The sequence below is a fragment of the Protopterus annectens genome, chromosome 4.part1 (assembly GCF_019279795.1).
Source record: "Protopterus annectens isolate FY-2018-M chromosome 4.part1, PAN1.0, whole genome shotgun sequence".
Lineage (NCBI taxonomy): Eukaryota > Metazoa > Chordata > Ceratodontiformes > Protopteridae > Protopterus > Protopterus annectens.
Genome location: NC_056734.1, coordinates 823018848 through 823045945, shown reverse-complemented (window position 1 = coordinate 823045945; position 27098 = coordinate 823018848). Strand labels below are relative to the sequence as shown.

Below are 27098 nucleotides of genomic sequence, written 5' to 3'. Positions count from 1 at the left end.
GTTTTACAGGGCATGTTAGCAGCTCCTAATGCTTTTTAGTTTGCCAGCCTCCCTTTACCTTTGCTTTGGGATTCTACCCACAGGTTATGACTGCAGCAATGTGAGACGAAGAACATAGTACAGTTTTGTACCTACCATAAATGTAGATGTTCGAGGATCCACATTGCTGCAGTCCAGTTTTCCCTCCCTCCTTCCCCTCTATAGTTTGGGGTTGCTGTGTTTCTTTTGGGATAATTATTATTTTCTCTGTGTTGGTTGTTGGGTACTTTCTATTTTGGCTATGGCCTTTCCTTTTTAGGCCTTCTGACATCTGGGGCAAGAAAGACTGAGGATATGGCGTCGGTCAGGCGCTTAAGTACTACTGCGTACTGACGTCAGCTCTGAGAGACCATGACCGACGCCAGCCTAACACTTTGGTATTCGGGCCGACCGAGAACAGCGGACTACCCACAGGTTATGACTGCAGCAATGTGGATCCTCGAACATCTACATTTATGGTAGGTACAAAACTGTACTTTTCCAGCACCACTGCAGAACTGTCACTTTTCCCCATGCCCTAAATGTTGGGTGAGAATAGACTGTCCTCAGACGGAGTGTGAGGAGGCTATACACCCTTTCCTCTGAATGGGTCACTTGCTTATACATTTGCTTACAGTTCATACCTCAGAACGACTTATTTGAAGAGATGTTTTGATTCATAGACCTCCTGTGGAATGAGCTCTAGTACCTGTTTCATGTCATCAAACAAGCTTATTTTATAGTTTTAACATCTTCATTAATTGCATGCATTTTACAGTGGCATGGGCGCGCACACAGTTATAAAAAAAATCCATTTATGTCTATGTAGTTTACTCCTTCACTTTTCTAAAGCTTCCACCTCCAATTCTTTCATTTCCTTTGCAACATTCAGTTATGGTTGGTTTAAGTTTTGATTTCCTTTTTCTAATAAATATTTGGCCTCCTAGCCTACCTTAGTTTTCCAAGTACCAGGAAATGATGTCTAACAAAATGTACGTGATTTATTTTTTCTCGTGTGCCAAAGAAGCAGCACCCTAAGTTAGTGGATACGCTTACATTTCTTCAGTATCTTTACAAGCTGTTTGATGCATGTCTGTCTTACTCCTCACTGATGTTGCACTTCTTTTATACTTCTGTCTGCCTGCTGGTAGCCACCTCTCTGGCAACCAGACCCATTTGTAAGATAGTTTCTAAAGGGCATGATTCACATCTGGCTTCCAAAATGAAGTTTAGTCCCAGCATTGAACCTGATCTGTAAACCCTGAAATTCATGACTCTGAAAACAGCAGTCCTTATTGCAGTAACCTCTGCTGGGATAGTATAGGAACTTCAAGCTGTAGTGTACATCAAGCTTTAGCTTATGATACCCTTCTAGATCACTTTTATAGTATTTCAGAATTATTGAGTCATCTCATCAAGGTAACCTGATGTCTGGCCAAGGTACCAAAACCAAAAAAAGAAAAAACTTCCATATGGCCATACATTCGGTGTAATAATACATAAGTTAGCACTTGAGCAGAAGATTCTCAGACTGTCTAACTGGTAGTCCGAATGCAAACCTGTCAGTCTGTTTCTTCACATGATCATTGATGTTACTCTTGCCTTTGCTTAATCAGATAGGTTTCCCCTCAGGCTGTTTTGTTTTAGTGTACCTTTCCCTCATGCCTGGAAAATGGGTGACATGGGAGTGGAAGATTTTTATGCCTTTCCTCCACTACCCCTAATCCAGAAAGTTCTGTTAAAGATCCAAAGGAACAATCTGAAAATCTTGCTGGTCATTCACTTTTGGCTCAGGCAGCAATGGATTCCCCTTCATTATTTGGACCGGGGAAATCATCCGAAGTTACCCTACAGAGTGGACTTGCTCACACTGAAAAAGGATTCTTTGCTTCATCCCAAATTGCTAGCCCTCAACCTAACAATGTGGATGATAGAATTTTAATCCCTTTCAGACACCAATTTTCTAAGGCTGGGCTCTAGATTCAGCAGGAGATAAGGAAACCTACCACTAAAAGAAGATCTTGTGTATCTAAATGGAAAACATTTTCAGTCTAGTATCACAAAAAGAGAGAGAATCCCATTTAGACTGGAGTTCCCACTGTACTTTCACACTTGTTACCTCTTAAGAGTTGATCTAGACTATTCCTGTATCAAGGCGCACTTTTCTACTGTTTCTGCTTGTATGCCCCATGAATCTCCCCCGCTGTGTAAAATTGAGGTGAAGCAATTTCTAAAGGGTGTCCTTCATTTGAATCCACCTAGGGGGGCTTTAACACATCCTCAGGATTTAAACTTTGTCTTGAAAAAGCTTACTCAGCCACCTTTTGAACCACTGGCTTTGGCATCTTTGGTTTTCCAAGTACAAATTGTTGCCAACTGTATTTCAGAATCTATTTCCTTTTGTTATTTCCTTCATGGCACATCCTTGTCCTCTCCATTTAAGGCCCATTATTCTAGAGCCATTCTTCCTCTGGAGCCCTTACAAGGGAATTGATTTCAGTACTATTTTGGAGGCAGCCGCTTGGTCATCTGTGTACACTAAAACAAAGCACTACAGGGTAGTTGCTTTCTTTAGCTCTAAAGCTTCTTTAACTAGATATTTGCTGCCTGGATTATTTGACAGCTCCCTGTTACTGGTCCATCTTCCCTTTCTAACTGACCAACTTTAGGAATCACCCAATTACATTATAATATTACAACAGTGATCTAAAGGACGACATAGTATAGTTGTGCAATAACTCACCATAACAGTAGATGTCCTCATGGTCGCTGTTGCAGTATTACTTTCCAACCCTGTCCTCCTTTCTTTTCTAATCCTTATCTTATGAATGCTTGTGGACCTAAGGGAAACCATTTCTATGCTTTATATGCTTCCCTCCTCTTAGCCGATGTTAATCATTTGCTAGTCATTTTCCTCGGGTGTCTCCAGATCTCCGGTTTAGCGATAGTCTGAGTATCTTAAGCGTGTGTCCGCTCATGTATTTTTATGCCAACAGGCTTAGGTCACATGTCACATGTCACACATGGAAGGATATTTGGCTTTGCTATCCTGGCCAGAAGCCGGGTTACCTTGGCAAGATAACACAGTAGTATTGGAGTACTGCAGTAGTGTAAGATGTCTGTTATGGTAAGTATGTTTCCCAAGAGAAGGGTGGTCCTGCACATTAACCTTTCCCATATGCCTAAGATGGTTACAGAAATAGGTGACAATCAAGCTGTCCTGCTGTCTGTTTTCTGTACAGCTTGGAACAAAGGGGAAGAAACTCCTGCACTCATTTAAACTTTACAAACAATTGAGGTATTATGGTTGAACCAAGGCCATCATAAACTCAGAACAATTGTCTCCTTTGCAGAGAGCAAACTAGGCTAGCTTTGTATAAGCAGACTGTATCCATGTTGAGCAGCACGCTTGACATTACATTAGTTTTGTAACAAAAAAAAAATTACAGAAACTCAGCAGAGCAGCCAGTATTGCTCACTTGAAAGTGGTTGTGCCCACAACTGCATAATAGTCACGTGGTTCTCTGTTTATACCTTTTCAGAGTACAGCAGGGCAATGTGGCTTTGAGGCCAATACTGAAACACATTATTTCCCTTCCGTTACTTCAGTAAGCTGCCCCCATACTCCCTGGTAGGAAGGCAGCTTTGCAAGTCTTCCCCACAGTGATGACTGCAGAAATGATCCACTTAAAGAACATAGTACAGTTTTGTAGGCAGCTTAGCATAATAGTAAGTGTTTGCTTGTGGTAATGGTTATAGTTCAGTTTCCATCCTTTTCTTCCCTTATTTTGCTTTGGGTAACTAGGCCCAAGGTTAGAACCCATTTATCTTCCGCTCCCCCGTCTGCCCACTATTACTTGTACTCTGTCTCTCATTCATCATTTAATAGGACCAGGATTTAGCAGGTCTCTTCCTGGTGCCTTTGGGGTTTCAGGTGCCAAGTCTGAAATCTTGGCTGGCGCTAACTTGCAGATATGCAAGGAAGAACCTTTGACAGTACTGGCATTTGCCACCTATATACCGGGTACATAAAAGTATCTGATGGAATGTGACATTAGCCCAGCTATGGGGAAAGGGTACTTGGCTCTAAATGTTAAGCTGAACATCGCTGTTCAGCCTGTGACAAAGTTCCCTGTAATGCTGACTTCAGCAGTGACTATACTGTCGATCTGCTGTAATGGTAAGTTGCCTAAATGACTATTTAATTTTTTGTGGCAGAAGGCATTACTTTTACATTTGTTGATTGGGAATGTTTATCTGTTTGTGTCAGTTTTCACTGTAGTTCCAGGAAGAATACCAAAGTGGACTTTTAACAGTCAGTGAAAAACTATTGCAGAGCACACGAACAACAGGATTGTTTCTCAAATTTATTGAATTGAAATTAAAAGTTGAGCACTTCAGTTAATGAAGTTCAAGGAATTATATGGAACAAAAGTGCTCTTGACTTTTAATTCCTGGAACTTCATTAACTAAAATGCTTAACTTTTAATTTCAATTCAATAAATTGGAGGAACAATCCTGTTGTCGTCCGTGTGGTCTGCAACAGTTTTTCAGTTTCAGTTGGTTTTCTATCTGTTTTCTACAGTTCTCAGTTTGTTTGTTTGGACTTTAATGGTACCTGATGTCCATAAATTAGTAAATTTAAAGATCATGACTGAAGATGTGAAATTACCTTTGTTTTTTGTAAAAAAAAAAAAAATGATTGTTCGTTGATCGTTTCTCACCCATGCATAAAAAAAAAAATTAAATATTGCTTCCAAATGCAGAGGACTAAATGTAAGCCATGTTTACAGCATTAATATTTATGGGAGGACAGTGGGTGGTTACGTCATTCTAGGTTCCAGCTGTAATAATGATGGATTAGCGTAGGTAAGTAGTTGTAAGTTAGTGATGCAATTGCCAAGCTGTTAAATGAATGGTTTGTCAAAGAACTAATGATATAGTTTTCTGCCAGTGTTAATTTAAGAGTTTGGCAATTGTGTCACTGATTTACAATAGTCTGCCTACACTAATCCAGCATGGTTAGAGTTTGAACCCAGGATGACGTAATCTCCCTTTGCCCTCCCATGAATATTACTGCCATAAACACGGCTTTACTACATTTAGTCTGCCGTGTTTGGAAACAATATTTAAAACCTAATATTTTACTAAAGGCTTCAGAACACACTTTTCTTTGAAGACAGATTAGTGCTCACAAGCATAAAGATGCATGCAAGTACTTTTTTGTTTGAAAAGGATGTTTCATGCCTCAGAACACTATCTTTAAATGCTATAAATGTACAGTGAAAACACTTGAAACAGTAGCTTAATGTTTTTGAGATATTAGGCCTAGAGAGTATGAGTCTACTTTTTTCTGAGACAGGGTACAGTTACAGATGAGATGATTCTAGAAGTGCAAGATAACCAGGTCATACATATACAGATTCAAAACAAGGATGTAAAATAAAGGCATGTAATACCCAATTGCTGTTTTTTTTTGTATTAGTGTCCTGTTTCAGATACAGACCTTATAAATCATGAAGGAGAGTAAATTCTGTAGTGGTAGCAACATATTAGAATTTTCATAACTCATCAGTGATATGCCTGTTTAGCATGGGTATAGTTTTTCATTGATTACTAAGTGTGCACGTTTGGAGGGAATTTGCCATAGGCATTGACTGAGGTCTGTTCCAGAGCTTTCCAACATGGGCAAGAGAGTATAAATCACAGTCTGTCTGCTCTTTGATTTTTTTTATATATGTGCATTTGAGCCAAAATAAGCTAATTTTTTTTCTTTTTGCCATTCCACATTATGAGTAGGTAAGGGGGAAGATGGGGTAATTTTGTAGTTAATGTGGGATCTTTAGTCAAATTCTTGACATGTACTGGTTGAATTTTAATCACTGCAACCTGAGCAGTGGAAGGTTGCATCTTGGTGACCTTCGGTTATAAACTGTTTTCTTGTTTATAAGTATTAAGACACTAGATTAATTATTATATAGGTTGGACACTGAAGCTGTCTGAAGTTTAGCAATCCTTTTTACCTGCAAAGATCCCGGAAATGAGGAGGATGATCTTGGTATTTCCAAAGCACAATGTCTGTGTGTTTTTTGACTGGTCTGTTGTAGTTGGTTCACTGAGCTTTTTATTACAAGTGCAAGATCCTCAGTCATGGAGCTGGAAGCACAAACATTAAATTGAGATTTAAAAAAAAAAAGGAATTTTAAATTGGTTACATTTGGTGAGGGCCTCAAAATGTGAGGTCATTACCCTCCCATACACTCACTACTAATACTAACTTTGAAATAATTGTACTTTGATGTAGGGGGGGAATACTCCTTGATCCGTCATCCTCAAGCTTTGCCACATTTGCAGTTTTTAATTCCACTGTTAAAAGGATTGTATTTACAAGCTTTGGAATTTCTTTAAGCATCATTATGCTGCATTGATAATCTTTTAAATATTTGATTAGTGTTTGTACTGTAGTAGCTTGAGCTAGTCAGAAACTTAGACATTTTCATTGTAGCATTCACTGTCACAATCTTCACTTTGGGGTGTCCTCCTGTGCAGGTAGTCTGCAGCCAGCCAATTTTACAAAGCTCTTCCCTTCTCTAAAGCTTCTGCCCACACTCTTCTTTGTGGTGCAAGGCAGGGTGTAGTGTAAAAGGTTTTTTGGCCGATGTGATCCTCAGATTTTTTCTTGCTATGTAGTTATGTTGTTATGTCAGTAGCGCATGTAGTCTGTCAGTTGGCCATATTCAGTCTTCTGAGGACAGAGAAGTATCTCATTAAGAATTTCTTTTTATTGGATAACATATGTAATGGTAGCTAATACCTGACACATTGTGTAAGCAAATATTAGATAAATATTACAGAAAGTGTATTTTTTTGCCTTTGATAGGAAATATCTGGTGTACTTTCAGTGGCTGATCCTTCAGCCGCAGGGGATCACATTTTAATAACTGAAGTAGAAGGGAGTATCCCTAGATTTTACATGTGTGTGGAGGCTTATTTCTGAGCATTTTGAGTTTTTGTTTGGTTGCTTGCTTGAAATCTGACCCCTCAACGATGGCTTATTCTGAGGTTATCCGCCATGAGGCACCAGTGCCTAAACAAGTGTAGCCCAGTTTGCTTTAACTATGGTGGGGCAGTGCTCTGTCTGAAAAATCTATGCATTGAGTCTGATTCCCTTTCCCCTTCTCCTAGGAAATCTGACATTTTGTATATGGTCAGGGATTCTCCTTGGTACCTGTAAGGAAATAAATGTGTACAAGGCTATTACCCTTGCTTTTAGGGCTTTAAAACTGCTAATCCCACATGCTGTGTTACCAACAGAGCTTGCTGGAGCAGATGAGAACTAAGGTGAAGGGATTGATGATAGACATAAAGCAGGAATTGCTGGACCTTTGTGATCTGATCCCTTAGCAAGTGGCCAAGTATCGAAAGAAATTTAATTATGATGTGTTAGATTTATCTTGCAGGACAGCAGTCATGGGGTCTGTCACTACAAGCCATGCTTGGTGCATACTCAACACTTCAGACAATGTGAAGTCAGAGATCCTTACTGCACCTTTATGTAAGGACTTCTTTTCAGAACCCCCCTACACAAGAACAGTATGAGAAACTGAGATGAAAAGTAGATTTATCCAATCTGTTGTGCAGATTTTTCAGATATGTGTGCCCAGGTACAACAGGAATTTCTTAACCAAGTCCTGATCTTCCAATCAGAGGTAGAAAACCACCTGGTCTGGCAAAGAGAAAAAAGTAATTCCAGAAAAGCGTGGCAGGCTAAATACGAGAAAAGACCTGGTGGTCTTCAGGGTTAACGTTGTGTAAGTGGCTCTAGAGATGTGTAGTGCCTTTTGTTATCAATATCATGGAAAACCAGAACTAGGCCATCTTAGAGTGCACTCAACTTACAGATACCTCCACAGCTTTCCTTAGAGTTTCCACCCAAACTATCTTAGAATGAGCAACTTGCCCCTCTCCGCACACCTTTCATAAGCACTACAACTTAAGTTCTGCATCTAGAACAGGATTTACTTGTACTGTACTCCAAAGGGTTAAAGCATCCCCAACTTTCTCAGTGCTTTGAGAATCTTTCCAGAAGTGAAATCCATAACAGTGAGTAAGTATTATGATGAACATAATACAATTGTGTTAAAAATTTTCTATAATTTTAGCTGTTTGAGTAATTTCAGTGCTGCAGTCAGTGTTCACTCCCTTCTTTTCTTGATAACTCCTGGTGGTGTAGTTGCAACCCTGTCCATTTACCACTCCTTCTCTGTAAAACCAGGCATACACACTCCCTTCTCTTTGGGGCTTCTGAATTGGGTTCCTTGGAGCAGAAGGGCCCAGTGCTCTGCTCATTGGATGGGGATTGATGACTCAAATTCTGCTTAGGCAAGAAAGATCTGAAGATGGCGCTGGTCAGTACAGTTTTTATATTGCTAATGTCCTTGTGCTTGAAGGAGGTTGTTGGCCAAGGCCGTAAAGGAGAGAAGACTTGCCGACTGAACTCCGTGCATGGCAGGGTATTGCACATGTGAAGACTGCAACAGTGAAACAACTCTTTCATCTAAAGTTGTAAGTTTCTAAAACAGCTGTACTAAGTGTACAGGATTAAGGCCTTTTTTTTTTGCCCCCTCCTAAGCTTGCCTGATGGCTCCACTTCTGACACCTAATTTGACCCATTTGTTCTGCGGATGTGGGAATCAGACATTCCTACCTTAGGTGAGATCCCTACTGCCCATTACATTAATCCCTATCGACTGTCTGTTCCTTTGTCAAAGTTGGGTGATATGAAGTCAGCTTGCTGGTCCATGGTGTGGAGGGGCCTGCTCTCCCCCTCTTTGGGAGTGCCACCCCCAGTGGTTTCTCCGAATTCCACAGATGTTGCCTCTTGAGAGGATACATGCTTCTGCATGCTGTGCTCCCCTCACCTGCCAGTATGAGGTGTACTGTGACAGGGTGGGTGTGGCAGGCTTGAACTGTACCTGGTAACACCTAGTATTCCTGTTTGGGGTTACTGTTGTGGCAAGCATACAATGGTGAGTTGGCAGTGCCACCTACAAGTGCCTGAACTGCTATTTGAACTGTGGTCATCTGTAGCAGATTTGTGTAGACTCACCAAAGTTAGTCTCGCCAAATGTAAAAAAAAAAACAAAAAAAAAAAAAAAAAAATTTCGAAAAATATTTGCCAAAATTACCTTGCCAAACATCCAAGAAAATCCTTCAGGAGTCAAGCCCCTGGTACCTGCCATGTTGGGGGACACGCCCTGAACTTTTGTGCAGCCATAGAGTTGTGTATACAACAGTGTGTGTAAAAGGAGGCAGACTGCATTGCTGACAAAAGTAGTTTTTCTTGGGTGTACTTTGAGCCTTTCATGTTCAGTAAACCTACCTTCAGCAAATCAACAGGAACCTTTCTGCGACATAATTAGGGCTTTATTCCTCTTTGCAGTACGATGGCTAGTGTTAAGGCTTGCCTCCTTTTTTACCTTCAGGAGATGAAAGAATAATTTTTCTTCCTGTTCATTTATAATCTGTATCACTGTGTAGAAGTTGCAGTATGATATCTTTAGTGGCACTTTTGTTTGAGGTGTTGTCTCCAGCCTTTTCACATATCATTTATGTCGTTCTTCAGTACTTCAGTTGTCCTGCAAGAGAGTAGCTAATTTAAACTTCGTCTTTTGAAGATGGATAAAGAAAAAGTTATTCACACTTTTTGGGCTTTAAAGCAGTAATAATTGATATGATGTTGTCAGTCTTCATCTGTTCTTGACTGGTGGGTTTCGGTTCCGATCCTCGGAACCGATCTGGCCATTATAAAGCTAGCGTCAGCCAAAAAATCTCTTGAGCTGCTAGTCTACCTATAATGCCCCTCTCCACAGTATCTCTGATGTAGTTTGCCGCTCTTACAACAAGATGCGTCAACCATCTCTCTTGTAGCTAAGTATAGATGTCCTTCATGGATGCATCTGCAGTCATAACAACTGGGTTGTCCTGTCGTCAGGCAGCCCTTCAGTCGGCCGGATTCCAAAGTCCGGGTCATCTCTTTTTTGCTAAAACCTTTCCTATCTTTTAAGTCTTGGTCTACCCATTGCGAGTGTACTGTAATTTCCTATTACCATTGATAAATTCTCCTTATTGTTGGTAGTCTTTCCCCTTTTTCTCAACCATTGGTAGTCTACCATCGTTGGTAGATTTTTTTCCTCTTTCCCTGTTACATGACTGAAAATCTAATTTTCTTTCTTTTCTCTTTTTCTGCCTTCCTGTTTTGTTTTGTCAGGATCATGGCAGAGAAACCAAAAAACTCTACTATGGGGTTTAAGCAGTGTGTAGAGTTCAATAGAAAGATGCCAAACTCTGATAACCATGAATCTTGTGTGTACTGTTTGGGAGTTCCCCATTTGAGTGTAAAATGTTCCATCTGCCAGGGTTTCAGTAATCGAACTCTGGCAGAGAGGAAAAATAAGTTGATACTCTGAGAGCTCCTTAAAGCCCCTTTCAAAGAAGCCTTATCCAAGGTCGACAAGTCACCTCCAGCCTCTGGATCTGTGTCCTCTCATTTGGTTGGTGCTGACGTCTCCATTGGCACCGGTCATCAAGAAGCATAAGCATGCTTCCGAGGGTTTTTCTTCGGAACCGAACGTTAAGGTTCTGAGGCTGTCAGAGCAGAATAAATCTCCAGCACTGAAAACTTCACCAGTGCCTTCTACACCAGCTGTGACAATTATTCCTACTATAGCAACTACGGATTCAATCTTGACCATGGTTCCAATGTTTGTGACAACTGCTACTCCAACCAGTTCAGTGCCCATTCCACCCTCTGTGCAGACGATACCAAAGTTAGTGTTATCCATATAACCCAGGTCTATGTATTCTCCATCCTTGGACCCATTTCATGGTCAGCTCCACCGTCCATTCGTGGAGAGACCCTAATCACCTTCTAGTTTATTCATGCACTCCACCAGAAGTCTTTCTGAGTTCAGTATTGTTACGTTGGTGGATCAGAACTTGGCAGCCCGGGGTCTTCCGTCCTTTTCTCAAGCCCCTCTCCCTTCTGGTGCAGTGGGTTTTTCTCCTTCCACCCCTACATATTCTACCCGTCTAACCTCTACACAGGCTTCAGAGCTTCCGACTTCAGCATCCCAGGTACCAATAGCTTTGGCGCAGACAACACTTCTGTCTTCAGTACCGAGATTAGTCCAGACTCCCACGGTGCCTTCAGCATCTTCGAGTCCCCAGGACCGTGTCTTTGTCATCAGATCTGGGGGATTCGAGCCAGCTCTGAGGTTTTCCATGGAGCTGACCATGTTCCTTTCGATTGAATCAGCGGTGGCCTGTTCATTGGTTCCTGTCTGTCAGTTGGAGCGTGACCCTGGTTACAAGTTTGCCTCTGTTCTGAGCTCCTCTCCCTCATAAGAGGGTCCTGCCTTTCAGCCTATGGAAGGGGCTTTAGCCACTCCATCTCAGGTGGTTCCTGGGTTATTGGAGTCTTCCCCTGTGACCCCAGTTTCTCCATTCAGCAACCAACCTCTACCCCTGGACAGCATGCACTACGGTCACAAGACTTGCCTTGTAAAGGCACTCCATCTTCTGAGTCCTCAGATATTCCCACTGAAGAATCCCCTTGGAAGAGATTGTATAAGAGGAAACACCTTGATTCTCCTGAAGAATCCGTCATAGCAGACACGGATTTCGATAGGGGAGGGTTCCCCATAGTCACCCCCATTGGACGTCTCCTTTGGAGACATTCTGGAGATCCCAAAACAGAGGGGTGATTGGAAGTCCAAAAACCCATCTTCGGAGGAATCTGTGTACTTGCAGGCTTTTGGTGCTCACCCATCTACCTCCTGGGTGTCCCCGGCCACATTGAATTGATTAAACTAGTTGCTCAGCGGGCTTAGAAGGCTCCTGATACTTTGGAAGCAGTCCCCTGGAGACTTGACAAAATCCTTACAGCTCCAGAAGACCCAACCACATTATGCTAAGGACTTGGTAGTAGATGCCATGGTGGTAGCAGCCACCACAAAAAAAAAACTAACCAAGTAAAGTTCTATTGTCCATTACCCGAACCAGGAGTCCAGGACAATGGACATATATAGGAAGTGGGTCTGTGCATCATCGACCTTCTCTATTAGGTCCTTGAACTTTTTGGCACATTTTGCAAGGCTCCAAAGGGATTTAGTCAAGGAGCTGTCAGATACCCTGGTTAGAGCTGTGGCTGAGGAGGTCCAGGAAAAAGTGATCTCCAAACTACCCACCCTGGAGTCTATTTTGAACTTGTCCATGAGGCTCATTGCACATGCAGCCGAAGGGACAACCAAGTCAGGAGCTTCAGGCATTGCAATTCAGAGACATGCTTGGATGCATCTGTGCAAATTTGCAGAACCATTCAAGTCTTCTTTTGGCAGTGCCCCCTTCGATGGCTCCTCCTTGTTTGGTCCCAAAGTAAAGGAAACTGTCCAGGTGTAAAAAGGATGGAAAGACTTTGTCTGCTGTGGGTGTATTTTTTTCCACTCCTCAGTGATCCTATTCCAGGAATCAGAGGAGTGGTAAAATGTGGTTCAAGAAATCCCAGAAGCCTTTCCATGATACACGTGGTTCGGACTCCCCTTGGGGCAGAGGGGGGAGAGTTGTAGTGGAAGACGCCATCCCTGAGGCAGGGGTGTTCTGCAGAATCAGGGCTCTGAGCATTTGCTCCTGAAGGGGGGTCCTATTGCTTACCTCTGGAAGCAGTCAGGGGAAGAATTTCCTTGCAACCATATGTCTGGCGACACACAACCACCAATGCCTGAGTACTAAGGATCATTTCCAGCAGTTATCCAAGTCCCTTCACCCTGTACTCAAAATCCCCAGCCAGACTCCCTTAAGTTCCACCCTGTCAGAGTCGAGCAGCAATAGAAATACAAAAACTGCTAGAAAAAGTGTCATCCAGGAAGTCCTAACAGTCTGACTAGAATCCATTTTCTTTTCACTCAAGATTCTTTTTAGTACCAAAGAAAACAGGGGACTGTAGGCCAGTTTTGGATCTCAGTATTCTGAATAAGTTCATCCAACAAGGAAAATTCCAGATGGTCACGGTTCAGTTAATTCTCCCTTGGTGAAAGACGATTGGATGTGGTCTATCGACTTTCAGGATGCATGTTACCACATAAAGGTGGACAAACGTTCAAGACATTTCTCCACTTCCGAATAGGAGCCAGTCATTTCCAATTCAGAGTGCTGCCCTTTGGTCTCACCACAGCCCACAGGGTGGGTTCCTTGGGGCAGACAGTAGCAGTCACAGCACACCTGAGGCTGCTCTGATTCCGTGTGTTTCCTTACACGACTGGCTCCTGACCACTCCCACCAGGCATCTACTTCTTCAAGCTATGGAGTACATTCTGAAACTAGCCCTTCAGTTAGGCATAACGGTCAATCCTGCAAAGTCCCAGCTAATCCCTTCTCAGGACATAGAATTTATCAGAGCTCGCTTCAACACTCTCTTGCATAGCATCGCTTCCACTACAAAGGCTAAAGAAAATTCAGACTCGGGTCCTCCCTTCTCTTCGCTCAAACAAAATTTCTGCTTGTCTGATTCTGCAGGCATTTGGTTCCATGGCAACAGCGATAATATTGGTTCCATTGGCAAGATTTCACGAGACTTCTCCAGTGGTTACTTGCAAACCAATGGACTATTCTAACTCACCCCATGAATCATTTAGTTTTCATATCAGGGCGATTCAGGAACAACAAATCCTGGTGGATGCCCTCAGAGGAGATTCTTCTAGGCCGCCCCTTTGTTCCCGCTCAGCCCAAGAACATAGTGACCGCGGATGCTTCCCAGATGGTGTGGGGGATATTATCTTGGGAAGACAATTCAAGGCACTTGGTCTCCCTCTGAGGCCAATTTGCAGTCAATAGCAGTGCTTCTGGCATTGCAAGCATTTCACTCTGCCTTACCTCGAGGAATGACAGCATGTCAGTAGTCTGGTACATCAACAAACGGGGGCGACCAAGTCCTACCCACTGTGTCGAATGCCCTTTGAGTGTGGCAGTGGGCTAGAACTTCCAACCGCTTTCTGATAGCAATGCACATCCCAGGGAGTTCCAATGTTGATTGTGGACAAACTAAGCAGGTACATCCTCATGCCTCATAAGTGGTCGCTGAACCCCAGAGTAGCAACGGGGATCTTTCTTCGCTGGGGCCAACCTTGCTGTGACCTGTTTGCCTCACCCCTGAACAAGTGCCGAAGCAACTTTGCCCTAATTCCACCTCAAAGAAGTTCCCCAGGGATGCTCTTCTCCACAATTGGCCCCCAGGTCTCCTTTATGCCTCCCCCCTTCCCTCAAGAAAACAGCTTGGTTAAGACGCAAAGTGATCCTCATTGCTCCCTACTGGCCTCGACAGATATGGTTTCCCTTCCTCTGGCCTCATCTACTACACCGCCCTTGGATATTGGACCCTGTTCTGGATCTGTTGTCCCACCCCCAGGGAGTACATCCCAGTTTTCAGTCTCTCATGCTAACTGCTTGGTTTCTCCAATTCCGGTAGTCACTAGGCATAATAGTATTCCTTCCCCCGTGCTACACATTTTGATGGCATCCCACAAACAATCAACTAGGAGTCTCTACCTTAGTAAATGGAAGAGATTTTCTGTTTGGGCCTCTGACAATGCTCTAGACCCCTTTTCAGCGCCAGTAGAAAAAGTTGTGGAGTTTATAACTGCATCTTTAGCATAGGAGTTTCTGCTTCTACTATGTTATCCTAGCAGCGATTTCAGATTTCCATAATGGTATCGGGGGTCAACACTTAATTTCTCTCAGACTTTGTAATGCTTTTCTGAAGGGTGTAATCCGCTGAAACTCCCTTTCAGGGACCCTCTTTTGCCATGGGCTCTAACTCCTGTGTTATAGTCACTTATTTCACCTCTTTTTGAACCTGCAGCGACTTGTGATTTAAAATTTCTTTCTTGGAAGACATTGTTCCTTATAGCTGTCACTTCGGCAAAATGAGTCTCTGAATTACAGGCTTTATGCTGTGTACTTAGTTTTCCACAAAGACAGAGTATTACTCTGAATGAACCCTACTTTCCTACCTAAAGTGCTATCAGAGAACAATATCAACCAATCTATAGACTTGCCTGTATTCTTTCCAAATTTTTCAAATAAAGGCGAGTACTGCCTGCACCTTCCAGATGTACACAGGCAATTACATTTCTACCTTGACAGAACTAAACAATTTAGACGGTCAGACCAGTTTTGTCCTTTTCTAGTGCATCTTTGGGCAAACCAGTATCCAAGGTGACTCTATCCAAGTGTGTAAGAAATTGCATCTCTTTCATTTACGAGAAACTTAACATGAAGCTTCATGTGCCAATCAAGGCACATTCTACCAGATCTATGGAGACATCTGTTGTTTTTCATTCCAAAGCCTCCATGTCAGAAATTTCTGCAGGCGCAGTGTGGGTTAATCCACATACCTTTATTACTTTCTACAAATTGGATATGGCCTCCAGGGGGAGAGCCTCTCTTGGTTCTCAGGAATATTCTTCCTTGAGGCCATCCAGGATCTAAGGTAGCTGGGGACTCTGTCCCACAAGTCAAGAATAGATGAAGATAGACAACATCAGATAAAGAAGTTGTCTTACCAATAACATTCCATCTGTGTTGTCGATCTTCATCTATTCTTGTGTCCTCCTGCCTGCCCCCTCCCTTAGACTTCTGGTGGAGTGACATCCTGTCCTGGGCTGTTACTGTTAGGGATACATACCGTGGACAAGGTTTCTGTCTTGTATTATAAAACTCTTTTTTTTCTGCATAATAGCAAATGCTGTCTGAGGTAATGTGGGGAGGGGCATTATGAGTAGTCTAGCAGCTCGAGAGATTTTTTTTTTTTTTTTAGTTGACGCGAGCTTTGTAACGGCTAGATTGGTTCCGAGGATCAGAACCAAAACCCACTAGTCAAGAATAGATGAAGATTGACAACACAGATGGAACATTATGGTAAGACATAACTTCTTTTTATTCTGCCAAGTGTTCCTGAAAGATTTGGTGCCCTACAGTGCATTTTAGGTTTAGTAATTAAGGTAGAAGATTTTTGGTGACATTTGTCAGCTAAGATGTTTGACTGCACATTTTGAATGTCTTGACATATTGTTTACCTGTTTTTTTTTCTTTTTTGCAGTGACTGTGAAAACCTCAGCTATCCTAGCAGAGATGGCTAATGTTGCTACAGCTGCAGAAAACTCCACTCAACGCTCCACTACTGTAGTTGCTGTACCCCAAGAAAATAAAAGCACTTTTGCAGATGATGATGATGAGGGACTGAAACGTCTAGAGAGGGTAAACACATCTAGTCTGATTTCGTTATGGGGGTGTTTTGCATTAACTGGCTTAGACTCAGGTAAACTTGACTCTGTAGGGTATGCATCTTTAACACTGAAATTCTGAAGAGGGCTATACGTGCACATAAGCAAATTGAAATTGGCAGATTTTGTCTTTAATTGTGTATGGTAACTTGATGGCTGGAAAATATTGTGTGAACCTTCAAAAGCTCACAAAGTGTGAATTAACTCGCTAAGATCTGTTGTAATATCTGATCTGAAGTAGGAGAATTCATTTGTCAGCAACCTGTGGGTATGAATCCAATATCGGATCCGAACCGGCATGGTTTATCCAGCTATGGATCCGAGCTCCTAGCTCCTCCCCTCACCCATAATGCCCTGCTCTCCCTACATGACCTCAGATCTAGTTTGCCGCGCATGGTGAAGGCTGGGTCGTCAGAGCTCCTAAATCTAAGTTTATATATTCTTATTAAGGACTTTTAAAACTTTTAAGTTGTGTGAAAGTTGTAGGTTTCCCTTCTATTTATATCTTTTGTGGGTTAATTTAATATAGTTTTTACCCTCCCCTTGCTGGTTCGTAGTTGGTGTGTGTTTTTTTTGGGGGCCTTGTGTGAATGCTTTAGTTTATTTTAGTGTTACTATTTAAAAAAAAAAAAAAAAAAAAAAAAAATAGTGATGTCTGAGGCCCCAAAGTCTATTTTTTCAAAGTGCTCCGAGTGTGGCCATAAGCTTTCCCCTGCTGATGGCCACACTCGGTGCGTTCGATGCCTTGGGGTTGAACACCTCACTTCAGGGTGTTCAATCTGTGCAGGGTTCAACCCCAGGGCATTGAAGGAGCGGAGGTCGAAGCTGGTCTTGGCGGGACTCTTGCCCCCAGACTCAGCTTCGGCCCCCGCCCCCTTGGTGGTCACTGCTTGCAGTCCTGCCTTTCCTGCTCCCCTCCTCCACCGGGATTCAAACTCCCAAAGGGTTGGAGGAGAGGAAGCCAGGAAAAAGGACCGGAGAGAAGCACCACAAGCGGCGGGCCGAGACCTCCGTTCGCCCCGCCGGCTAAGAGGGCTTCTCCTCCGGCCTCTCTGGCTGCTGGCTCTCCCCCTCCTCAGCTCTGGTCCCCGTGCTTTTCACCGGAGCCTGAGGATGAGGAGACCCGACCTCCTTCGAGGCTATCGAGGCGGCACTCAAGGCCTACCTTGGTAGCCTCGTCGAGGTCTACTTACAGCCTCTCCGATGATGATCTGGACCGGATGATGCGAAGGTTCATCCAGGCCCAGATGCCGATGGGAGTGCTCCTGCCTCCCCCCCTCTCTGAGGGGGGAGCTCGACCCCTTTTTTTAAGCCCATTGCTCCTTCTCCGACCCGCTACCCGGGTTCGGAGCGCCTGGAGCCGGGCAGCCTCGGAGCCGCGGGTGGGTCGGCGCCGACAGTACTGGGTACTTCGGATCCGACCCTGCCCTCGAGTCTGTCGGATTCGACCTCTCGGAGCCTTGGCCCGAGCTTCGGATCCGAGGGACTCAGTGTGCCTTCGGCGCCGTCCTTGTCGGAGCACACTGGTCCCTCTTATCCGAGGGGCTCGGCGCCGGCTCCAATCCGCTCATCGGATCCGAGGGGGAGCCGACTTTCGGATCCTATTGTCGAGGCTGGCTCCCCCTCGGCTTTTGATGTAGTGGAGAGGGCTCTGTTCAGGGCATCCGGACCCCCGGCCCTTGCTTCGGCTCCGTCCCGCACTCCATCTGCTCTAGGCCAGGCTTCCATCACCCGGCCACTGGAACAGCCCGCTTCACTACCCCAAGCAGTTCCTGTAGTTCTGGACATTGCTGGTGAGGGCTCCTCGGACAGCCCCCCCGAGGAAGCACCTCGCAAGCATTCGTGTAAGAGGAGGCACATAGACTCCCCCGAGTCTTTGACCGAAGGCACTGACTTGGAGGAGGGGGAAGGCTCCCCAAGATCACCCCCTGAGGATGTCTCCTTCGGAGACATCATGGAAAGGTTACGGATTAGAGGTGGGTGGTCTGCCCCAAAGTCTTCCTCGGACGAGTCAGTGTTCTTGGAGGCATTTGAAGCGGGCCCGTCTACCTCTTGGGTGTCCCCTCCTGCCGACCCCCTGGTGGACCTTATTACCACCGGGGTGTGGAAGGACCCAGACACCGTGGAGCCAATCCCTAAGAGGCCCGACAGGATCCTTAGCCCCCCCTGCTGACCGTGCCCACTGGAGCAAGGGACCCCCGGTAGATGCCATGTTGTCGGCAGCAGCCACTAAGAGGGAACTCGCCCAGGAGAGTCCCTCAGTCCATCCCCCGAGCAAGGAGTCTCAGATGATGGACCATTTGGGGAAGCGAATCTTTAGTTCAGCGACCTTCTCAGTGAGGGCGCTCAACTATTTGGCACACGTCATTAGGATGCAGCGCGATCTTATCAAGGAATACGCTGCATTCCCCCCCAGAGTCCATGTCGGAGGAGGACAAACTTATGCACTCCACCCGTATGACCACTCTTCGTTCTGTGACTAACACCTCTATGTGGTTACTTTCCCACGCTACCGAGGGAGCCGCTAGAGCTGCGGGAGCGCGCCTAGTCACAAGACGGCAGGCCTGGCTCCGCCACTGCGATTTTGCGGAGCCCTTCAAGGCGTCATTCGCGAACACCCCCTTTGACGGTTCTGCCCTTTTTGGCAAGACGGTTCGCGATACCTTGGTTCAGAGCGAGAAGGACAGGAAGACGCTGTCTGCCGTCGGAGTCCGCTTCTCTGTGCCCCAGAGGTCCTACTCTAGGAACCAAAAGGGCCAGAAGAAGATGTGGTTCCGGAAGTCGCAGCATTCCCAACCCGCTCTGGACAACCAGTCCTTCCGCGGCAGAGGAGGACAGGGAGGACACCGCCCTAGGGGCAGAGGGGCTCCCAGGAACTTTGGGTCCAGGGAACCTTTCTCTGAACGGCCCACGCAGCAACCCAGTCGGGGGACGTTTCCTGGAGCACCTAGCGGCATGGGAGTCCATTACATCGGACCACTGGGTACTCCGGATTATATCCAGAGGTTACAAGATCCCCTTTCTTCATGTCCCAAAGTTAAAAATCCTCCCCGATGTTCCACCCGATCAGAGGGAGGCCGCTTCAGCAGAAATTGGCCATCTGCTGAGAAAAAGAGCCATCCAGCCCGTCCCCCCAGACCAGATCGGATCAGGGTTCTACTCCAGGTTCTTTTTAGTGCCAAAAAAGACGGGGGACCTAAGACCCATTCTAGACCTGTCCCTGTTGAACCTGTCAGTTCCCAAAGAGAAGTTCCGGATGGTCACTTTGCAGTCCATCCTCCCCCTTCTAGGGGAGAATCACTGGATGTGCTCTATAGACCTCAAGGACGCATACTACCACATTTGGATGGACAGACGATCCAGGAGGTTTCTTCGCTTTCGGCTGGGAGCCAGTCACTGCCAGTTCAGGGTCCTTCCCTTTGGTCTCACCACAGCCCCCAGGGTGTTCACCAAAGTGTTAGCAGTGGCTGCGGCCCACCTGAGGCTTCTGGGGGTGCAGGTCTTTCCGTACCTAGACGACTGGCTTCTCACCGCCCCAACAAGGCATCTACTCTCTTTGGCAAGAGACTCCTTCCTTCGTCTAGCTCCCAAGCTAGGCATCACGGTAAACATAGAGAAGTCCAACCTGGTCCCTACTCAAACAATAGAATTTATAGGAGCCAGGTTAGACACGAGAAATTTAAGAGTCTTTCTCACAACCGACAGTGTTCGGAATCTGCGACTTCAGGTGCGGGTCATCCTTCACTCCAGCTCAACACCTGCGGAATTGATCCTGAGGGCGCTAGGGTCTATGGCGGCAGCGATTACTCTTCTTCCGCATGCCCGCTTGAACATGCGGCTGCTTCAATGGACACTTCAGGTGCAGTGGTCATTTCTCTCCCTCCCCCTGTATCATCCCATTGCAATCAGCAAGGCTTGCAAGCGGTCTCTCTTGTGGTGGCTCCATTCTCCGGACCTCCATAGGGGCCGCCCCTTTTGTGCATCTCCCCCTCTCGCCACGGTGACCACTGACGCTTCCCGCCTCGGGTGGGGGGGGGGCATTTTGCGGGCCGGATGGTCCAAGGCACGTGGAGCGATTCAGAGACCTCCCTGCATATCAATGTTCTGGAAATGAGGGCGGTGCTCTTGGCATTGCAAGCACTTCAGGCCCTCCTTCCCCTGGGAACAATTGCGATTCAATCACACAACATGTCGGTGGTCTGGTACATCAGCAAACAGGGGGGAACCAGGTCTTACCCTTTATGTCGAGAAGCCATGAGAGTGTGGGAATGGGCGATCTCCACCAACCGCTTTCTCATCGCAATGCATATTCCGGGTCAGACCAACATCATAGCGGACAAGCTTAGTCGCACCATTCTCTCCCTGTACGAGTGGTCTCTCAATTCTCAAGTAGCGAAACGTATCTTTGCACAGTGGGGGGCTCCCTGTTGCGATTTCTTTGCTTCTTCTTTAAACACCAAGTGCGACAGTTTTTTCGCTCTAATCCCCCCTCCAGGGGATTCTCCCAGAGACGCTCTGGGGCATGCTTGGCCTCCCGGTCTTCTTTACGCATACCCCCCTCTACCTCTGATGTTACAAGTACTTAAGCCTCTCAGTTGGGGTGCAGAATGATCCTCATTGCCCCATTCTGGCCTCGACAGATCTGGTTCCCTTACCCTAAGGTCTCATTCAGTGAATCCACCTTGGATTCTAGATCCCATTCCGGATCTGATATCACATCCGTCGAACCTGCCAACTCCGAACCTGGACAACCTGAAGTTGACTGCTTGGCTGCTCCAGTTCCACTCCTAATCAGGACTCCCGGTATCTCATCCCCAGTTAAGGCCATTCTGGTAGCGGCCCACAAGCCCTCTACCAGAAAAATTTACCACAGTAAATGGAAGCGTTTCTCCATTTGGGCAGAGCGGCAAGGCCTAGATCCTTTCACGGTTCCCCTTCCTTTGGTTCTAGATTTCCTTACTACTCTCTTTAATGATGGCGCCAGTAGTTCCACGGTCAAAGTTCAGCTGGCGGCCATATCTCATTACCATGTTGGACACGATTCAGGGTCTCTTATGTCGGCTAAGTTATGCACAACCTTCCTAAAAGGCACCTTTTTGCTCAGATCCCCGTCAAAGAAACAGTTCCCCCGTGGGATCTTTCCTTGGTACTTCAGGCCTTGACCGCTCCCCCCTTCGAACCTGCGGCCACAGTCGATCTTAAATACTTGTCCTTTAAGACTGCTTTTTTGGTAGCTATTACTTCGGCTAAGAGAGTTTCAGGCCCTGTCCATGAAACCGCCTTATTTGATTTTTCATCCGGACCGGGTGTACCTCAGGATCAATCCCTCCTTTCTTCCTAAAGTAGCTTCGGAAGCTAACATTAATCAGTCCATCAACCTCCCTGTTTTCTTCCTTAAGTATCAAAACAAAGGCGAATACAAGCTGCATTCCTTGGATGTTCACAGGCAGCTTCGTTTGTACCTTCATAGGACAGCTGGTCATAGGCAATCAGACCAGTTGTTCATTTCTTTTGCCAAATTCAATCTGGGTAAACCAATTTCCAAAGTTTCTTTGTCATGCTGGATTTCTCAGTGTATTCTGTTGGCTCAAGCCTCTGGGAGGCCCGCACCGGAGGGAGTCCATGCTCATTCGACCCGGTCTGTCTCTACTTCAGCGGCCTTTAAGTCTAGGGTTCCTCTGGATGACATTTGTTCAGCAGCCACTTGGGCTTCATCTCATACCTTTATTACTCATTACAAGCTGGACGTCACTTCTAGAGGTAGAGCATCCTTTGGCTCCGCTGTGGTCCGGAATATCCTTCCATGATGGCCACCCAAGATTCAGGTAGCTGGGGACTCTGTCCCACAGGTTGCTGGCAAATGAATTCTCCTACTTCAGATTTAGAAGTTATGTACTTACCATAACGTTCCATCTGAGTAGGTGGATTCATTTGTCTGCAACCATCCCACCCTCCTATCCCCCTGGCCTTGTCAGTTTCCTGCATAGGGTGTGTTACCCATTGGTTAGGGTAGTTGGTGCAGGGCAAACTCGATCTGAGGTCATGTAGGGAGAGCAGGGCATTATGGGTGAGGGGAGGAGCTAGGAGCTCGGATCCATAGCTGGATAAACCATGCCGGTTCGGATCCGATATCGGATCCATACCTACAGGTTGCAGACAAATGAATCCACCTACTCAGATGGAACGTTATGGTAAGTACATAACTTCTAATTTGTGCTGCAACTTACTTTTATAGGCATTTTTGTTGTGCCACAGAAGTCCACTTTTTTTTCTGTCCGTTTTGATGGGCAGAATTGGTAGCATTTTTTCTGTGTGTTTTTTCCCCTTGCACATACCTGTTATCAGACCTCACCCATTTGGACTGGAGCCCTCTGATTCCCTTATACTGCACATCCTCACTTTGGGACGATAGGCATGAGGATAGACCATCATTCAGAAAACTGTTAAGGTTTTCTTCATCTCACATTGCTGCAGTCCTTACACTTGGGTAGTCCGCTGTCCTCGGTCGCCTGAATATCGAAGTATAAGGCTGACGTCGGTCAAGGCGCATTAGACTGACATCAGGACGTCAGGGTACAAATGCGCATGACCGACGTCATATCCTCAGTCTTTTTTGCCACATGGTCCGATGCAGAAGCAGCGTTGCAAGTGCCGTTCGGCGTTCTGAAATTTTTCGAATTCGGAGTTTCAGACCGAGTCAAAGTTGGCTAAGTACCCCGTTGGGGAATATTTTGTTTTTTTCTTGCCTCAGTGGTTTACCGGATGTCAGAAAAAGTGAATAACTGTATTTCTTGTGGGAAGCAGATACCGCATAGAGATTATCATACCTTGTGTATTCCTTGTTTAGGGCCTGAGCATGACGTTGTTGGGTGTCGCTTTTGTGCTAGATACAATAAGCGCACTATTAAGAGAAGGTTAGATTGTGCCAGGTTAGTCTTCGGGAAGCGGTGCAATTACAGTATGCCGTCGGATGCTCCGACGTCCGCTTCTTCGAAGAAGCGCAAGGATAAAGCAGCTAAGCCCAGGGTAGACGAGTCGTCCGTACCGGACGCCGGTTCTTTAGAGGTGTCGGTGGAGCCGGCGGTTCCACCGGAGGTTTCTCTGGAGTCCCAGGGGGGGAGACCTTGTTATTACAGGATGTGGCCTCTCAGGAGGCAAGTCAAGCTGAAGGGGCTTCTCAGGTTACTGTACTCCCCTCCCTTCCTAGGGTGGTTAGGCCTTCTGTTTCCAAGGCTTCTCCCAGAGGCAGGCCAGGTTTAGCTTCAGTTAGTGTCACTCCTAGTTCTTCAGGATCTGTGCCCAAGAAGCATATGCTTAAAATGGCAGAAGATTTGATTACCTTGATTAGAGGTTCTTTGCCCCCTCCTGATAAGAGGCCTAGGGTGGAACCTGAGTTGGGGAGTTTTGAGCAGGCTTCAGATGTTTCAGAGTCTTCGGCTGAAGACTTGCAGGAGTATTCTCCTTATTCTGATTCTGATGTGGATGATTCTACTACTCCTGCTTCTCCTCCTGAGGATTTTTCTTTTTCAGAGACTCTTCATTCCATGAGGGAGCATTTTAAGTGGGAAGGTCAGGATTTCTCTGATTCCAGGAAAAGGCTTAGGGAATTTCTGCTTTTACCCCAGCATAGGCCTTTGGCTATACCTCCTGTTCTGGATGTTGTGGAGGATGTGTTTGCAGAGGCTTCTCTTAATCCTGATTCTTTGCCTCCTGCTCCTGTTAAGCCGGATAGGTATTATAGGGTGCCTGAAGCTCATAAGTTTCTTATTAAGAGTCCTAGGGCGGACCCAGAAACTGTTAGTCAGGGGCCTAAGGGTGTTAAGGCTTCTGTTGTTAAAAATCCGGTTCCTCCAGATAGAGGCCAGGGCTTTGGATAGATGGGGAAAGAAAGTCTATACGTCTTCCACCCTAGCTATGAGGGCTCTAAATTGCCAGTTTCACATGTTGAAATACCAAAACTATCTACTGTCTCAATTGAAGTCTAAGGTAGATGCTCTGGCGGAAGGTATTGAGTGTAAAGAGTTACAGGATTTGGTACATGTCTCTGAACAAGTGGGTAAGCATTATTTGCAATGTGGTTTTGATGCTGTACAGGCCTCGTCTAGGGTGGCTGCCACAGGGTCAGTTCTTCGCAGGCACGCCTGGCTGAGGGATCAGAATTTATCTGACCATGTTAAGACAAGGATTTTAGATGCTCCTTTACAATCTGATGTGTTATTTGGTTCACCTGTTGAGGCAGTCTTAAAGAAAATGGAAGACAAAGCTAAGTCTATGCAGACTGTTAAAGATTTTTTGCAGGTTCAGCCTCCGAAGTTTAGCAGAAACTGGCCTACTAAGGGGTGGACGTATCCTTCTTATGATTCCCAGTCTAGGGGTAGGTCTAGACGGGGTAGGGGCAGAGCTCAGGGCTCTTTCAGGCCTAGAACAGGGAGTTCACCTGCACAGTCTTCGGGTGAGGGCAGGGGTCAGTCCTTTCGTAAACAGACCCAATGACCTACCTTTTCAGCTGCCAGAGCCTTCTGCCTGGCAGCACCTTTGGGAGGAAGGTTGGCACTTTTCAAGGAAAATTGGAGTTTAATTACCCAAGACAGATGGGTATTGGATATCATACACCAAGGTTACAGGTTTTATTTCCATACCTTGCCTCCTTTCAAAGGCATGCCAGACGTTCCTCCTCAGCAAAGAATAGAGGCTCACAAACAGATTTCTCTGCTGCTCCAAATAGGAGCCATTCAGCCGATCCCTCTGTCAGAAGTGGGCCTAGGATTTTATTCTCGCCTGTTCCTAGTACCAAAGAAGGGGAACACGTGGAGACCAATTTTGGATTTATCTATCCTCAACACTTATCTGGACATTCCCAAGTTCAAAATGTTGACGTTACAACAGCTTTTACCTCTGCTGGGCAAGGATCACTGGATGGTAACTTTGGATCTCAAGGAGGCTTACCTTCATGTTCCTATCAGGCTAAGTTGCAGGAAGTATCTGCGTTTTCGGACTGGGACTTCTCACTATCAGTTCTCTGCATTGCCCTTTGGCTTATCTACTGCGCCCAGAGTATTTACGAAAGTTCTGGCTCCAGTGATAGCTTTCTTCAGGCTAAAAGGAATACAAATCTATCCTTATTTGGACGATTGCCTGATTCTGGCTCAAGGGAGGGACGAGCTTCTTCGTCATTTGGAATATGTGATAGCAGTGCTAAGATGCCTGGGGTATTCTGTGAACGAAATAAAGTCCAGTCTAGTACCCTCTCAGGACATGTGCTTTCTGGGTGTGAGACTGAATACAGCATCCCAGATGGCCTTTTTGACCCCGGACAAACAAAAGAATCTTTCTCTTTACTTCCATCAATTGTCTCATCAGTCCAGGCTGACTGCAAGGACAGTCCTTCAAGCCTTGGGGTTCATGGCATCTTGTATTCTGGTGCTTCCCAATGCCAAACTGCATATGAGGAAGCTACAATGGTATCTCAAAAATGTATGGACACAGCACTGCCAAGATTTGGACACTGTCATTCAGATAATACCTTGCATTCAAAAGGAATTTTTGTGGTGCGCTCAGGAATGTCACCTAAACAAGGGACTCTCTGTGACCCGGCCAGAGGCGAGTCAGATTCTAACGACAGATGCCTCAGACAAAGCTTGGGGAGCTCATCTAAATGGAAAGTGGATACAAGACACGTGGCCTGCCAGACTTCTACATCTACATATCAACCTGAAGGAGATGTTAGCAGTCCAATTTGCATTAATAGCTTTCAAGGATTTACTTCTTCCAGGGCAGGTGTTGATTCTAACAGACAACACAACTGTCATGTGGTACATCAACAAGCAAGGGGGAACACAGACAAGCAATGATTTTATGGGAGACTGCTCTCAGTTTACAGCTAAATCTTCAGGCAAGGTTTCTGCCGGGAGCACAGAACTCCTTAGCAGATGTGTTGAGCAGACAAATTATGGATCCCCACGAGTGGAAATTGGATCCTCATGTATTTCAGAAATTGACAGTGTCATGGGGAACTCCAGACATAGATCTGTTCGCTTCTCCACTAAACTACCAGCTGCCAAAGTTTTGCACAAAAAGTTTTCATCCCACAGCTTGGAAAGTGGATGCTCTTTCATTCAATTGGAGCAATCTTCATGTGTATGCCTTTCCACCTCTGCCTCTCCTCCCAAAGGTACTTCTGAAGGTCAGACAGGACAAGCCAAAGATGATTTTAATAGCTCCAGATTGGCCTCGACAGCATTGGTACCCACTACTGAGAAGTCTGGTACGGGAGCCTCCATGGCCTTTACCTTCGATTCCACACCTGCTGTCTCAGGAGAACAGTCATTTACTCAATATCAAACTTCACTCTCTTCACCTGACAGCCTGGCATATTCTGTTTTAAACCCTGGAGGGTTTCAGCTTCCACAGCAAGTTTTGAATGTTATTTTGGAAGCCAGAAGGCCTAGTACAAGGAAAGTGTACGCAGATAAATGGAAGAGATTTTTATTTTGGAGTGCAGCAAAAGCATTTGATGTTTCTAAGCCTAATTTAAGTGTGGCTCCTCAATATCTTACTGAGTTACTGGACAAAGGTTTGTCCTTCTCTTCTATTAAGATTCATGCTGCAGCAATTTCTGCTCACTATGACTGTGACCCACCATTGTTTTCTCATCCTTTGTTTAAGCAATTCCTTAGAGGGGCAAAGAATATAAGACCCCACGGAGAGCTCCTACTCCTGCTTGGGATCTCAATTTTGTGTTGG

General features: G+C 45.5%; 1 protein-coding gene across 9 annotated transcripts in view; it reads left to right on the top strand.

The window, feature by feature from the left end:
* GIGYF2 (GRB10 interacting GYF protein 2) overlaps positions 1–27098 on the top strand; it is a 2932407-nt gene that overhangs the window by 1294915 nt on the left and 1610394 nt on the right. For all 9 annotated transcript variants that reach the window (XM_044070588.1, XM_044070589.1, XM_044070593.1 and 6 more), the window contains exon 12: positions 16172–16329. In XM_044070588.1, coding sequence (XP_043926523.1) covers positions 16172–16329 — 158 coding nt within the window. The remainder of the gene's footprint in view (positions 1–16171; positions 16330–27098) is intronic.